This window comes from Exophiala aquamarina (assembly GCF_000709125.1).
Source record: "Exophiala aquamarina CBS 119918 chromosome Unknown aczIA-supercont1.3, whole genome shotgun sequence".
Taxonomy (NCBI): Eukaryota; Fungi; Ascomycota; class Eurotiomycetes; order Chaetothyriales; family Herpotrichiellaceae; genus Exophiala; species Exophiala aquamarina.
This window is the reverse complement of record NW_013550585.1, coordinates 2,088,829-2,103,386: the sequence shown is the minus strand read 5'-3', so window position 1 is coordinate 2,103,386 and position 14,558 is coordinate 2,088,829. Positions and strand designations below refer to the sequence as shown.

At 48.0% G+C, this 14,558-nt stretch overlaps 5 protein-coding genes across 5 annotated transcripts; 4 read left to right on the top strand and 1 right to left on the bottom strand.

Moving 5' to 3' along the window:
• Window positions 1–629: 629 nt before the first annotated feature.
• Window positions 630–2,508, top strand: A1O9_04355 (uncharacterized protein; the record flags this gene model as incomplete). Its single annotated transcript, XM_013406647.1, has 5 exons — window positions 630–768; window positions 815–975; window positions 1,026–2,031; window positions 2,086–2,111; window positions 2,245–2,508. 5 exons carry the CDS (start codon window positions 630–632, stop codon window positions 2,506–2,508), a joined length of 1,596 nt encoding a protein of 531 aa, XP_013262101.1.
• Window positions 2,509–4,642: 2,134 nt separating this feature from the next.
• On the top strand, window positions 4,643–6,077 carry A1O9_04354 (beta-lactamase; the record flags this gene model as incomplete). Its single annotated transcript, XM_013406646.1, has 4 exons — window positions 4,643–4,730; window positions 4,803–4,903; window positions 4,998–5,879; window positions 5,946–6,077. 4 exons carry the CDS (start codon window positions 4,643–4,645, stop codon window positions 6,075–6,077), a joined length of 1,203 nt encoding a protein of 400 aa, XP_013262100.1.
• Window positions 6,078–6,221: 144 nt separating this feature from the next.
• Window positions 6,222–8,261, bottom strand: A1O9_04353 (uncharacterized protein; the record flags this gene model as incomplete). Its single annotated transcript, XM_013406645.1, has 3 exons — window positions 6,222–7,595; window positions 7,659–8,155; window positions 8,210–8,261. 3 exons carry the CDS (start codon window positions 8,259–8,261, stop codon window positions 6,222–6,224), a joined length of 1,923 nt encoding a protein of 640 aa, XP_013262099.1.
• Window positions 8,262–9,357: 1,096 nt separating this feature from the next.
• On the top strand, window positions 9,358–11,191 carry A1O9_04352 (4-coumarate-CoA ligase; the record flags this gene model as incomplete). The annotated part of the gene is made up of 3 exons (XM_013406644.1): window positions 9,358–10,445; window positions 10,495–10,674; window positions 10,747–11,191. 3 exons carry the CDS (start codon window positions 9,358–9,360, stop codon window positions 11,189–11,191), a joined length of 1,713 nt encoding a protein of 570 aa, XP_013262098.1.
• Window positions 11,192–11,834: 643 nt separating this feature from the next.
• Window positions 11,835–14,332, top strand: A1O9_04351 (uncharacterized protein; the record flags this gene model as incomplete). Its single annotated transcript, XM_013406643.1, has 12 exons — window positions 11,835–11,981; window positions 12,063–12,282; window positions 12,341–12,402; window positions 12,451–12,583; window positions 12,636–12,917; window positions 12,971–13,110; window positions 13,164–13,194; window positions 13,251–13,325; window positions 13,377–13,617; window positions 13,683–13,837; window positions 13,886–14,029; window positions 14,115–14,332. The coding sequence occupies 12 exons, from the start codon at window positions 11,835–11,837 to the stop codon at window positions 14,330–14,332; spliced, it is 1,848 nt and encodes a 615-aa protein (XP_013262097.1).
• Window positions 14,333–14,558: the final 226 nt, after the last annotated feature.

Below are 14,558 nucleotides of genomic sequence, written 5' to 3'. Positions count from 1 at the left end.
CCGGAAGTCCTTCAGGCCGAGCCGACGTGAAAAATTGACGAGCAGAATAACTTCACATTGAATATCCGTATCTGATTAAATGAGTCGTTTGAGCACGAGTCAACAAATATGCCTAAGATTACCATTCCCCACTGTTCGTGATGCTAATGTGTCTGACGGGCACGGAATTCGTGTCCTTAAGGTTGAGTGCGGAGGCTTATGCTCTCCTGGCACTCTGAAGCTGCTTTTCGGCCCACGCTTATCCAGCGAAAATCCTGACATTGACAATTCCGAGTCAGAATAAGCGTACCGAGGAGTTGTACTTCCTGCCACTAAGGCTCGGCTGCCAATAAGCGCTCACCATTTCAACTTGGCGGAAGCTCTCCAAGGTGTGGGAAAGCGTTATTTGCGGGGTGGGCCTAAAGCGAAGCTTCATGGGGTACCTCCGCCTTTCACGCGACTCATCGCCACCTAAGTTGATCAAAAGAGCTCCTGTGTCAAGGGCTCGGGAGCCGGAGGGCTGGTTCGAGGTTGAGCAGCATTTGTGTCCTATCTATATTAAGTTCTGAGTTCCCCCTTTGTTGATCATGAGCTCCAGAGTGAATCAACCCTAAATCTTTCCACCTCTTCCTAAATTCGTTGCCACAATTATGCGTCGTGATCGTGAGGTCAAAGAGGGCTTGCTGCGCAAACAAAAGCTCAATGTTCATACCGCCGCAGTACTCGCCGTCCTGGGGTTTGGATCGTTGACTTATGGTTATACGGCTTCCATTATAGGAACAACCCTTGGTAAAATCACAGTCTGTCGCTTCCTATTCAGAAACTAATGGTTTAGGGCAACCCTCTTTTATCGAATATTTTGAACTTGGCACTCGTGCCAATGGAACCGATCTCATCTCGACGATGAACGGTCTATTCCAGACCGGAGGCGTCATCGGGACCTTGCTGTTGCCGACCGTCTGTGATAAATGGGGAAGGAAATGGGCCTGTGCAGTGGTATGGGACATCCTGATAGAATTGATCTCCAGCATTCTGATACAAAGCAGTCAGCCATCCTTGCCATTATATCTGGTGCGGTTATGACAGGAAGCGTCAATGTTGGCATGTTTATTGCGTTCCGATTCATTGCTGGGGCCTCTGCATTCATGATCCTAGCCGCGGTTCCCATTCTCATGAATGAGATTGTCCCCGTACATATGCGAGGCGCTTTGGTCGACGTCCACGCCGTCATGCTTGTTCTTGGTTACACCATTCAAGGGTGGGTTGGATTTGGATTCTTCTTCTGGAAGAATGGTGGTGGCTTGAACGCCTGGCGACCACCGGTCGCCATCCAGTGCTTTTGGCCTCTCTGTCTTCTGGTCGGCTTGATCTTTGTCCCGGAGAGTCCAAGGTGGCTTGTCATGCAGGGAAGAGATGCTGAGGCCGAAGCGATCCTTCTCAAATTGCACTCAGATCCCAGTGATCCGGAAAATAGCGCAGCCAAGGCAGAGTTCTACCAGATTAAAAAGCAGATCGCCATTGACAAGACCCTGGGTAATTCGTGGATGCACATATGGAGGAAACCGTCCTACAGAAAGAGGGCATTCCTGGCCGTTGGTATCACTGGCATCATTCAGCTGAGTGGCGTATTGGTTATTAACAATTATGGTCCTTCTCTCTATGCGCAGCTCAACTTCTCGCCGGTCAAGCAACTGCTCTACCCGGCAGCTTGGCTGACATTTGCTCTGGGGATGAATGTCATGGCCATGCCTTTGGTTGATCGATTCCCCAGGAACAAGTTCATCGCGTTTGGCGTCCTCGGCTGCATGGCCACCCTGATCGTGGAAGCCGCACTGGTCGCCAACTTTGTGCCTTCGAACAATTCTGCTGCTCTCCAGGCAGCAGTAGCTATGTTCTTCGTGTTCCAAGTCTTCTACGGGATCTGTTTAGATGGCACCCAATTCTCCTACCTCGGAGAGATTTTCCCAACCCATCTCCGCGCAAAAGGTGTCTGTCTAGGCGTGGCGATGATTTCTTTCATGAATATCATATGGTTACAAGCAGCACCTACAGGTATGTTGACTTCCTATGCTTCCCAAAGAAGACCCAGCTAATCATTCTTTATAGCTTTCATAACCATTGGCTGGAAGTTTGTGAGTCTCCCCGTCTTCTGATTCCAAATTGTGTGAAACATGCCAGGACCCTGTTTTCCCTCCCCTCTAGGTCCAAGTGCCTTCCTTCACCGATTGCAAGGCCCTTTACTAACTAGACCTTTCACCCAAATAGTACCTCTGCTTCATCATACCAGGAGTCATCGGTGGCGCCTTCATGTGGCTCTACTTCCCGGACACCAATGGCCTGCCACTGGAAGAGGTTGCTGCGATCTTCGGCGACGAAGACGAGGTCGCCATCTACCAGAGAGATCTTGAAGTCGACTTTGCGACTCACGCGATCGTCGACCATCACCACCACGAAGACAAAGCAAATGGCGGCGCAGCGCATGTCGAGACTGACAACAACTCGAACTCCGGCAATGAAAAGGTTAACTGACGGCTTGATCACTCGACGAGTCCTATCCAAATATCCAGGATGCCCAAGAGATCATCCTCATCATCAGTCAGTCAGATCCTGAGCTTCGGTCAAAAAAGGAGTCTAGGCTATGTAGTACTAGTAATTTAGTTAGTACCTAGTACTATATATTTATTTAGTTACCAAAGCGATATAAATTGGTTAGACAGAGTATACAGGCAGACTACTACATAGTTAGTATATAGCCGCACCAAAAAGCCATTCTAGCTCTTGAGACACACACGTTGCATTGCTATAAGGGAGTCGAGTTATATTCTGAACTACTTTAGTAATAGTGACAATACTCACATCACAGTGCCGTTTATTGTCTAACCAAGAGCTACTATCTAGGCTTAAATATTACTAAGTAATGTACATACTGTATATATAAATACTATCATTGTATGTACTGTGTTGTATTGCCCGTTTCTAGAACCATCCCTTGGCTCTCGCGGACTAGAAGAACGCACTCAGAGTCGTTTGAAGAAGAAACAAAGGCAACCAATGGTTGATCTTCCCAGTGTACTTATATTCTGTAGCTCTCCAACTTGATTTTGGACCTTATTCCATGCTTGTTCGGGTGTGAATTCAATCTCGTCAACGGTTGGGAGTCTCCGCCAGCTGTTGTAATTAGATTAAGTAGGTCAGCAATTGGCTTCCTATATTGTGGCCCCGGCCCTTGGTGTCCGGCTCCCTACTGACAGGAATACTAGTTGAAGTACTACTTATTATGTACGTATACTACTAATAATATACATGCTTACTATACATACTTAGTATCTAGCACATAAAATAGGATACTACATAGTAGTATGTAATTCAAAGACTGCTAGAAACATTGCATCGTCAAGTTTGACATTGGAATTTAGGCTTCCACGACGTCCGCGGTTCCTATCTAGTACTACTACTATGCTACACACTTACATACTTGTACACTAATGTAGCTAGATTAACAGGAGATATGCGGTGTCAAAATTTGTAGCTACCCTTCTCCTAGGGCCCGGTTAGGTCACTCCTATTGTGTTCGCTCTCTTTCATGAGATGGTAGATGTCGCGGCCAAAGGTGGTGATCCTAGGTGTAGGACTCAGATGCCAAAGGATATTTAGGCACTAAGCCCAATTTGGAATGCAAAGTGTCCTGTTAATATTAGTAGACTACGGCGACTACTATATATACTCATAAACATACGAAGTACTAGGTAGTAAGTACTAACTACTACTCTATATATGTACTTCTCATCTTTACTTCCTCTCAGTTCTCTACCACCAACACATAGAGGTCCAGCTCACAGTCACCTCAGGTACGTAAACAGCCCCTTGACTTCTCGACTTCTAATGGACATACTACTATGTATGCAATACTTACGTATGCCTGAAAGGTTTGATATTGGATGTGGAGAATCTGCCGGTGTATGTAGTCGATGACTCCGACACCTGTTATGGCAGTCACTTGCAAGTCAAGCGCTGTGATTTTAGCTTCGTGCTTGTTAGGCTACGCTACATTCGTTTACAGATCATTACTACTAATACTATTTCATTTTGCCGGAGATTTAGGTGGTGTTTTGTCTTTATTTAAGTAGTAGTACGTATGTATGTATTCACTATGTATGTATGCAGCTACATACTAAGTAGTATCGTTGCATATCTTCACCCGTAGCGTTTATACCATTACTAGTAGTATCTGAGAGTACATACTACATACTTAATTACAAAGTGGTAAAGAGTATAGTATGTACATACATAGTACTATGTATGTAGTTCACGCAAATCCTCAGACAGCCGAGGTCGACATGAACCATCCTACATCCCAAGGGACTGTGATCTCCGGGATTCGGTAGCGGTTGGGATTTCCATTTTAGGCACATCCTCGCCGGATGAGGTCGAGGCGCGGGAGAATGTACCCAAACCGTTACACCTTGATTCTACATTGTACTAAGTGAGTACTTATATACATTAGTAGTGGTGCAGATCAGGACGTCTCTTGCCCTATTGTGTTATTTATTACCCTCTCTTTCCCAAATTCTAGTGCCTTTCCTTTCCCCTTATCCATTGTCTGCCCGCCACTTGCCTTCGCGTCGAACGAATTTGAGAAAAAGAAGAATAGCTGCAAGTCAATATGAGTTCAAAATTCGAATCAAAGACGAGTGAGGCTATCAAAGATGGGATTCTCTCTGGTGCCGCATGCGTAGCTGGCCGCAAGGATGGTGAGATTGCAGTTATTCTAGTCTTCTTTGACGATCTGTGTTCTCAGGCCGGATTAACTGGTTGAGTGAAAGGAACGATATTCTACCAGCAGGCTTTTGGTAGAACAGGGGCAGAGCCGGATGCTGGTCCCATGAAATTGGACACAGTCATGTGGATCGCGAGCTGCACAAAGGTGAGCTCACCTTTATACAGCTGCTCTTATGTACCAGACATAGCGAAACTTCCAAGGAGGTTACTGATCAAGTTTGTCTGCACTTTCATCACAGCTCCTTACCTCAATCTCTGCCATGAAGTGCGTCGAAAAGGGCTTGTTAGAGCTTGACGCGCCCATCACCAAGGTCCTGACCGACTTCGAGCATCCTAATATCCTGGACGGCTTTGATGATTGGGGAAAGCCCAAACTAAGGAGGTCGACTAAAGCAATCACCCTTCGACACCTGTTGACGCACACCTCTGGATTCGGTTACATCGGCATGAACCAGAGTCTGACACAGTTTGCAGTAGGGATTTTCAGCGAGCCCCCAAGCTTTGGGCTAAACTCGCCAAAGTACAGCTGCCAGGTTCCACTGGTTGCAGAGCCCGGCGAGACCTGGGAGTATGGGGTCGGGCTCGAATGGGCCGGAAGGATGGTCGAACGAGTGAGCGGAAAGACACTCGGTGAGTACATGCGTGAGAACATTTTCGACGTCCTGGGGATGACTTTCACCACATTCCATCCTTGGGACAATCCAGAAATCATGGCTCATATGGGCGGCCGGACCTGGCGAGATCACACGACAGGGAAATTCACCATTGATCGGAGCGGCTGGTTTCCCGAGTCAGAGCGGCCTGAACAAGATTACGGTGGTGGTGGCTCTTACAGCTGCGCCCTGGACTATGTCAAAGTTCTCATGTCGTTGCTCATGGACGATGCGAAACTGCTGAAACCGGAAACGGTCGAGACATTTTTTGCACCGCAGGTCGAGGACACAACGTCGCTACAGAGCGAGCTGACTGCCGGACCGATTTCCATCGGCGCCACCAATGGGCTGCCCAAGGATGACTGTAAGTTCAATTACGGGCTCGGGGGTGCCCTGTGTACGAACAGTATTCCTGGGCATTTTGGTCGCGGTATGATGTTCTGGAGTGGGCTTCCCAACTCCTTCTGGGTGAGTATCCCAATACATCGTATTCTGTCTCGACTCCATATGTGTTCTTGCTCAAGCCACATTTAGTTCATCGATAGAGAAGCAGGCTCCTGCGGAATGTACCTCTCGCACATCTTCCCACCAGGAGATGGTCCTACACAGGCACTCAATGCCGAATTTCAACGCTTTGTATATTCAGCATCGGTTTCAGACTCATAGATTTGGACAAGTGCTATACAACGGTGGCCGGGGTGGGAAGGTGGTGTAGACACCATGCCATGCAAAGAATATAGTATGTAACTTTCCATAAGAAATTTACTAAACTTGTTGTGTTACAGGTTACACATACAAGTATTACATCATTCATAACGCTGTTCCCTCGAGTAGTTGATCAAATTCGTAGTAGGTAGAAAGTAGGCTTTGTGGAGGCGCGTACCAATCCAGTACACCTTCCAAACCTGCTTCAATTTCCCATGGCTGTGTATCAAAACCTCCAGTCAGCATTGGGTCCGATGAACTGGTCCTGCAATGACTCGTTCGAAAAGTGTGCCTTTCGCCGGAATTTGTATGGTCAACGTCCTCCTCATACCCACCGTCTTCAACATTGATGTTTGCACTTGCATTGGCTTCACGGTTTTCGATTTGTGGTTGCGGATTCTCGTACGACGCCTCTTCTTCACTCGGGAAAGGTTCCACCATCTTGCGCTGATGCACGATCTTCAGTAAGCCGATAGCATGGCGTGCTGATCTGTAGATGCCTCTGAGGCGATAGAGACATGTCAAGATAAGTCGAAAGTGCTGCGTAGCGAGGATGCGAACCGATTCATCGCGCGAACACATGTCGTTCATGTGTTGCATGCCAGCAAAAAGTAACGTGGTGATCCCTATTGGGGGGAGCAGCTCGAGCAAATCTTCCAGCATCAGTCGTTTCGCTGTCACTGTACTTTCCTGGGCTGCTTCCCTCAGCCTCTGTTGCGCAAATGCCTGAAGCAATCTCGCGGCGGACTCCTCCGGACAGGCATGACAGACCTGTGGTCGATGCACCATGCTACGGATCGACTGGTAGAGAAGGTTAAGAAGGGCTTGGTGCACAAGAACAATACTACATTCCTGTTCGGAGTTGGTGTCCACTAGTTGCCGAAGGGTCGAGCAACATTGCTCGTTCCACTGGCAAAGCTCTTGATCCAGGATCATAACATCACCGACGACCGCATCACTTGTTTTTGGGACAAACACAATTTTTGGTTCGACGTAAGCCCAGCGCCGATGCCCCTTGGGCGAGTACAGCCTATTGAGAACACGTCCAAAAGTGATGCATAACCGGATCAAGTGAATGAACATTGTGTTGACAATTGCGACTTGCAGTGTTGGCAATCGGGCATTGTATCGCCGTAGGAGACTACAGAAATATTGCGTATCGAAGTCTTCGGAGGCAAGAATTGGAATGTCAGCCTCGTGGTCACGAATGTTGCTAGGCCGCCGCTCGTTGAGAGAAATCATTCTGTCTCGTAGATAGCAACACCACCACAGCCTCTTCTTGGCTTTCTGTTGTTTGAGGGTAAATCTGGTCAACTCGGAGTTTCGATCCAAGCCTATTTCGTAGGCATAGGACAAGGCAATTCTGGACCAATGCCACCGCCCTTTGATATCCTCGGGATTGTCATACCAGTAGGTCATCAGAACCAACGTCCGGATCAGCGTCATCGGATCAAGCTCTAGATTGAAATCAAACAGCAGCTATCTCGGTTGATGTCAGCAAGCCACAGCGTATCGGTTGCGTAGACCTGCTTTCCTACTTACCCGGACCTTCTCGAAGTATTTCTCACGCGCTTTCTCTCTGTCATCAAACCCTTCCCCTTGAAGTAATTCCAAATCGACGAACGGCACGGCGCAAAACATGACTGCTTGGAACAATATCAATGGGATCTTGACCGACGATTTTCCACCATCGTGGATGGGTTGGTAGAAATCTTCGAGATCCAGGAGCGGCAGGAACGGGTGGACATACAATACATACTTCTCAAGAAGTCGATCTTGTAAGACACTGCTTGGCAGAGAGAGTGCGCCCTTGTAATGAAGAAATCCAAGGTCGTCTTGGTCGAGTTCGTCTGAGAGCGGACAGATGTAGGCTGGGAGCACAATTCGTGTTTTTTGAGCTTGGAGCATCCATGGCTGAAGATCCGAAATTGGGCTCTGCGTAGTAGAGTCTTGCTGATTTCCGAAAACTAACCCGTGGAGCCTGTCGGGCACAGGATGTTCTCGAAAAAAGTCCCTGTTACTTAATGCGCCGTTTTCACCTGAGCCAGGTCAGTCTTGATGCATGCTATGGGCATTGATGTACGGTGATATACTAATAGCAGCTGCACATTGCTTGGTCAGTTCTGTGTCCAATGCCTGAGGCATGGTGGCCAAGAAGTTATCGATCCTAGTTCTCAGGCTTTGCGGTGAACTGCCGTCGGGTTCTCTGTGTGTTTGCAGTTCCAATGCCATCGCTCCGTCAGGTGGATTGGTATTTGCGTCAAAGACATGAAAGCCAGAAGGGATGGTGCTGAATTCCTTCGCAGAGGCTCTGTATCTGGGCTTTCTTGCATGACTGACTGCACATCCGATCCCTGAACTCTTGCAGCTTGCACATGGGATACCACTGGTTGACACACTACATCGAACTTTTCGACTACGGCATGCTAGACAGGCCTTGGAGGCTCTGGGTATCCTGGATGGCATTTTCTCGCAGACCGTGCTTTCGAGGCTGGTAGTGGTTACTATGTATTTCTAGAAGCCTTGCTTCGGTTGGAGAAATACATTATGCATAGGCTCACATAACTGCTTGGCACCAAGTATGCAGGCAGAATCACAAATGAGCGTAACCAAGAAACTACTCCAATGACAATGACTAAGTAAAATGGGTGAGGTGGAAGAGTCTGCGCTCAGCGCGGGGGCTCGCCAGTCCCTGGAAAAGTAGATTAATAAGAGCTGCTCCGCACGAGCGGCGCTTGTAGTGTCTTCGCTCCGGCAACATAGACTTACTAGTTCGCTATTTACGTATGTGTCTAGCAAACCCCACTTTTCCGAGAAGCACTGAATATTCAGAGACAGCCCGGTACCTAGGTACCTAAGTATGATAACTTCATCTTGGCAAACCAGTGCAACCACGGCCTTGACGCTTGGCGCGTGCAACTGAATCCGGCAATATGCTTCCAGATTGGGAGTTGAAAAGCCGAAATGGGTCCGTCTCATGAGATCTTCGAGGCTCGGACAGTCTCTCGCGCAAGTCTTCAAGCCCTAGGTATGGCCAATGGCATCAAATAATGGTTTGGGTGAAGAGTTGTTACTTCCTCGATCCACGGAACCGAAACAAGGTTGTCGAATATATAACATGGCGTTTGAACGGTCTATTTGCTTGCCGTTGGTGCTCAAAGACCCATGTTTCCTCTGATTCCAGCTTCTCATTTACATCATCTTCTTGTGCCTGTCAGCCTTTCTGATCACCGTTGCAGCGATGCCTTACAAGTCTCGTTGGCAGATTGAGATCCCTCGATGTTCACTTCCCACGTTCCTCTTTGGATCCTCTGCCAATCTTCCTCACAGTCCTTCTAATCCTAACAAAGTGTGTCTTGCAGACGCAGCTCGGCCAAACACTCATTTTTTTACAAGGGCCACATATCAGCTCTGGTGTCAACGCTTTGCTTTAGGCCTACAGCAATCAGGGCTTTTCAAAGAGGGTGATCGGCTCCTGTTGTTCAGCCCGAACAACATTTTTGTGCCAGTTGTATTCCTAGGTACTTTGCTTGCTGGTGGTATTTTCACAGGAGCAAATCCGTCCTTTACTCCCCGAGAGCTGGCCTACCAGTTACGTGATTCCGAAGCTTCCTTGTTGCTCTGCCATAGCTCCATTACTGAGTCAGGCATTCAGGCAGCAAAACGCGCAGGTCTGGATCTATCCCGAGTCTTTGTTTTTGACGATGCCATCTTCGACGGCACAGGATCGTCATCCCACGGTTTGTGGTACTGGAGCCAATTGGTTTCTCCCAATCTGGAACAAGCTGAAGTCTTTGCTTGGAACGACCTCACAGGTCTTGGAGAATGTAACACTACCTTAGCCTTGAATTACTCATCCGGGACTACTGGACTTCCAAAGGGGGTGGAAGTCACTCATCTCAACTACCTAGCAAACACACTGCAAACAGGTCAGACAGTCAAAAATCACCTAGACTACGAAAAGAGAAGCCTCAATTCCGCTTCTCTTGCATATCTCCCACTGTACCACGCATACGGCCAAACCGTCTATATTGCTCTCTATTTCCATCACGAGCGTACGGCATATGTGATGCCCAAATTTGATTTCATCAAAATGCTAGAGTATACGGAGAAATTCAAGGTTTCGGATATGAACCTCGTGCCACCAATCGCTTTGGCCTTGGCCAAATATCCAGACCTTGACAAGTATGATCTGAGCAGCGTCACCTTTCTTGGGTGTGGCGCTGCACCTCTGAGTAGAGATATTGCAGAGCAAGTCGAGAAAAGGCTGAACAAGAATCGTAAAGAGGAGGACAGGCTGAACTTGAGACAAGGCTGGGGCATGACTGAGTGAGTGCTGTCTGCCAAAAAAGCAGTGGGAACTCTCTAATTACTCCAGATGTACTTGCTCACTGCTTTATCCGGATATCAACGAAGAAGTTAACACAAACACGGTTGGAGAGCCTAACGCCAACTGTGAGGCCATGATTGTCGATGAAGGTACTGGAAAAGAAATTACAGCTCGAGGGCCAGAAGCTAGGGGAGAATTGTGGTGCCGCGGTGAGAATGTCATGAAAGGGTAAGCCTAAACCTGTCAGGCATTTGCCAAGACGATCTGGTCGAACAGTTCGGTAATGATTTCGTGATCTAGATACTGGCGAAACCCCAAAGCCACAGCCGAAACGCTCACTCCAGGTGGGTGGTTGAAGACAGGGGATATCGCCTACGTTTCCGAGAAAGGTCATTTTGTCATTGTCGACCGTATCAAGGAGCTGATCAAAGTTCAAGGCCACCAGGTAGCCCCTGCCGAGCTCGAAGCTCTGTTGCTCGAACATCCGGCTGTCCTCGACGTGGCCGTGGTTGGGGTGTCTAGATCGGACGGCGACGAGGAACCGAGGGCATTTGTAGTCAAACAAGGTAAAGTAACTGAGAAGGAGATCCAAGATTTCACAGCCTCGAAAGTAGTCAGATACAAACATCTGACTGGCGGTGTTACGTTCATCGATGAAATTCCGAGGAATCCAAGTGGCAAGATTCTAAGGAGGCAGATAAAGGAACGTTGCAATGACAGCGTACGTACAGGAGCACGATTGTAGTTCTCAGCAGCCATTCAGCAGCATAATAGACCATTAACCCGAAACCAAGTTAATTCTTTCCATTTTGATAACTAAGCCCCGTCGAACAGTGGCGAGTATGGGCAGCGACGTCTCTACTTACTTGACAAATTAAGTTAGAATACAATAAGCGTTCTATATCGGGAAACACAACGATCAATTCCTTGCCAGAAAAGTCAGCAGTTATACGTGTAGCTGAACTCTCTCCGGGCTTACAAATACCGGTATTTTACGGAGGCATCCACCCAGCAGTCCAGATGACGGTAGGGAAATCACTCAGAGTCTTCAGCCGAGTAATGACTTCCGCATGATACTTCGTCTGCCTCGTTGTTACGTCTTATTGCTCACTGATCGGCTCCCTAAAGCTTATGGACGTCTGACTATTGATCCTGGTACTCCGTACTTCGGCTAGTTGTTCCCCACGGGGTTGACCCACAATGTCCCAAAACGAACCCGAGGTCCCGATCGGTCCATTGTGCCTATTCTGGCACTCATTGGAACGGATAAAGACTGAACTCCGGTATAGGCGGTGTGAATATTGTTGTCAATAGAGGAAGAGATTGTCTAAGAAAACCAATTCTTCTGGTCTGGAAAGTCTACATTTGACGTGGAAGAGAATTGCACAATGTCGACGTTGAAGGACGACGTTGAAGGCGAAACTCGTCGCACAGAAACGGTACAAATAGAGGACGCCCTCCATCAGCGGATTGGACACGAGCTGGATGCCTACGAAAGTCGTCCAGTCGACTTCTGGACAGTCATGGCATGCGTGGTATGTTGTACTGGAAAATCTTGACCCTCCTCTGGCTCAACTTTTATTTATCGTTTGCTGACCCGTTCTGGTTCACGCTAGGCTCTCGCATTCACCTACGAAGCATGCCTATTCTCGTTTGTTCTCCCAGCCGCAATTTTACTGACAATAAATGCCGACATTGGGCCGTCCACCTCGATTACGTGGACCGCTACTGCATGGTCTCTAGCCGCCGCGGTAGTCACAACCGTTGCAGGCCGGTTTTCAGACTTATTGGGGCGTAGGAACTTCTTTATCATAGGCAACGTCTTGGGACTTGTTGGTGAGTGCCAAAACAGACTTATTACTTAGCAGTCGCTGTATCTAACAGTCGATATCAGGTTGCATTGTTGCCTCTCGTGCTATGGCAGTCGGCACTGTCATAACAGGATCTACCCTGATGGTCAGCCTTTCCGGCGAAAAGTGATAATCTCGTCTGACGCTATCCCAGGGAGTTGGCGCAGGATTACAACAGTTGGCTTTCGCGGCTTCAAACGAGATCGTGCCCAAGAAATGGCGAGGTACCGTTGTTGCATTTCTCAATCTAGCAGCAGTTCCTGGCTCGGCCTTCGGCTCAGTTATAGGTAAAAAAACACATTGTTTCCTGGTGCAAGTGGCTGATACAGATTCCTACAGCATATGCACTTGTGGCTAATCTAAATTGGCGCTGGGCATTCTATTTGGGTGCCATTGCCAACGGACTCGGTCTGACGCTGATCATTGTCTTTTACTGGCCTCCGACCTTCCTTGACATCCATCGAGATGGCAAAACCCGCCTACAGCAGATCAGGGAGATGGATTTTGTTGGACTGTTCTTCTACGGTGGTGGTTTGACGAGCTTTCTGCTAGGTGTTTCATGGGGAGGCAATCCACACTCATGGACAAGCGCGCCAGTTCTTGCGCCGCTCATCATCGGTGGTAAGATTCATGAATTAGCGCTTCTTGAAAAGCCACTACTGATAGGGACACAGCTATTGCTGTTACGGTTGCCTTTCCTATATGGGAGATATACAGCTCTGAAAAGATTGCCAAGCTATGTCCTCCTGATATGTTCCGAAATATTCGAGGATTCACCGTCCCGCTTTCTGTTTGTTTCTTGGGTGGTATGATGGTATGTGCAAGCAAATGGCCAAATTCAGCTCGCACAATCTAATAAGGGACTAGTTCATGGGCCTTCAAGTTCTTTGGCCTCAAGGTGAACTTCCTTCTGCCACCCAAATTGCCGGACAACTTTTGCTAATTCTTTCAAAGAGGTCCAACTTCTTTTTACATCTATTCCGCGACAGGTCGGCTGGTACAGTCTTTCTTACAATGCATCAGCACTCCGTGAGTACCTTGAAATTTCTAGACTGGACGAGAATTCTGACCCGATGTCAGTCGGAGGCGTGATTGTCGGTAGCCTTTTCGCCGTGATCAAAAGAACAAATATTCAATGGCTGGTGGTTATTGTTATCCAAACCGTCTTTATAAGCGCCATGTCTACCGTCACTCAGCACACACCTGCTCGAGCGATCGTATTTGTAGCTCTTGCTTCCTTTGCTGTGGGCGCGCAGCAGGTGGTCGGCCTGCTCACCATCCAGTTTGGAGCCCAAGATCATCAGATCGGTGTTGCTACAGGGTTTGTTCCAGCGTCCAGAATTTCCTTGGACGAATGGGTTCACTGACTCTTCTGTGTCAACATAGGCTGGCGGGATCTGTTCGAGCGACAGGTGGTGCTATCGCTATTGCAATTTATAGCAGTGTTCTCAACTCTAGGGTTACTCAAAACCTTCCTATCAAGGTTGCTGCTGTTGTCATTCAAGCAGGACTTCCTCCCGCGATGGTACAACCATTCATTGGTATGTAGTTTCCACCCTGATGCTCGTAGCTCATGCTGACTTCAACAGTGGCATTAGCATCCGGCCAGGTTGCCTCCCTGGCAACAATTGAAGGAGCCACGCCAGTCATCATTGCCGCCGGCGTCGATGCACTGCGAGGTGTTTACGCTGATGGTTTTCGAACGATCTTCCTTGTGAGCATTGCTTTTGGCGGTGAGTGGTCTCACTCATCCTTTCAGAATACTCAACCCTGCAAAATATTCAGGTGTAGTATGTACTAATTCTACAATTTCTGCAGTCCTCGCGTGCCTCGCTGCTGCATTTGTTTCCAGTGTCGACCACAAATTGACAAAGTATGTCATTCCAGAGGAAGCTGCGTTTGATCATGATGGAAACTTACTTTTGTCTAGACAAACCGTCGTAAATGTACACAAACCACATTTCACTGGACAGGGAACAGACGACACCATCCCAGAAAAGCTGGCAGATGATGGCAATATTGCACATCATTCATAAGAGGCAGCTATCCTTGGTAAGCTGATGGACCATCAAGGTCACTTCACACTGTGGACAGAAATCATGCAATTTCACATGCCCAAGAGTTGGAGGGCTTTAGATGATTTTTTCGCTCAAAGTTGTCTCATGAAAGCGGAGAATACTAGTCTAGTAGTCTCGCACGGAATATCCAGAACCGAAGCCACCAGCGATTAGGAAAATGCATCTCGGTTCTAGAGTACATAAT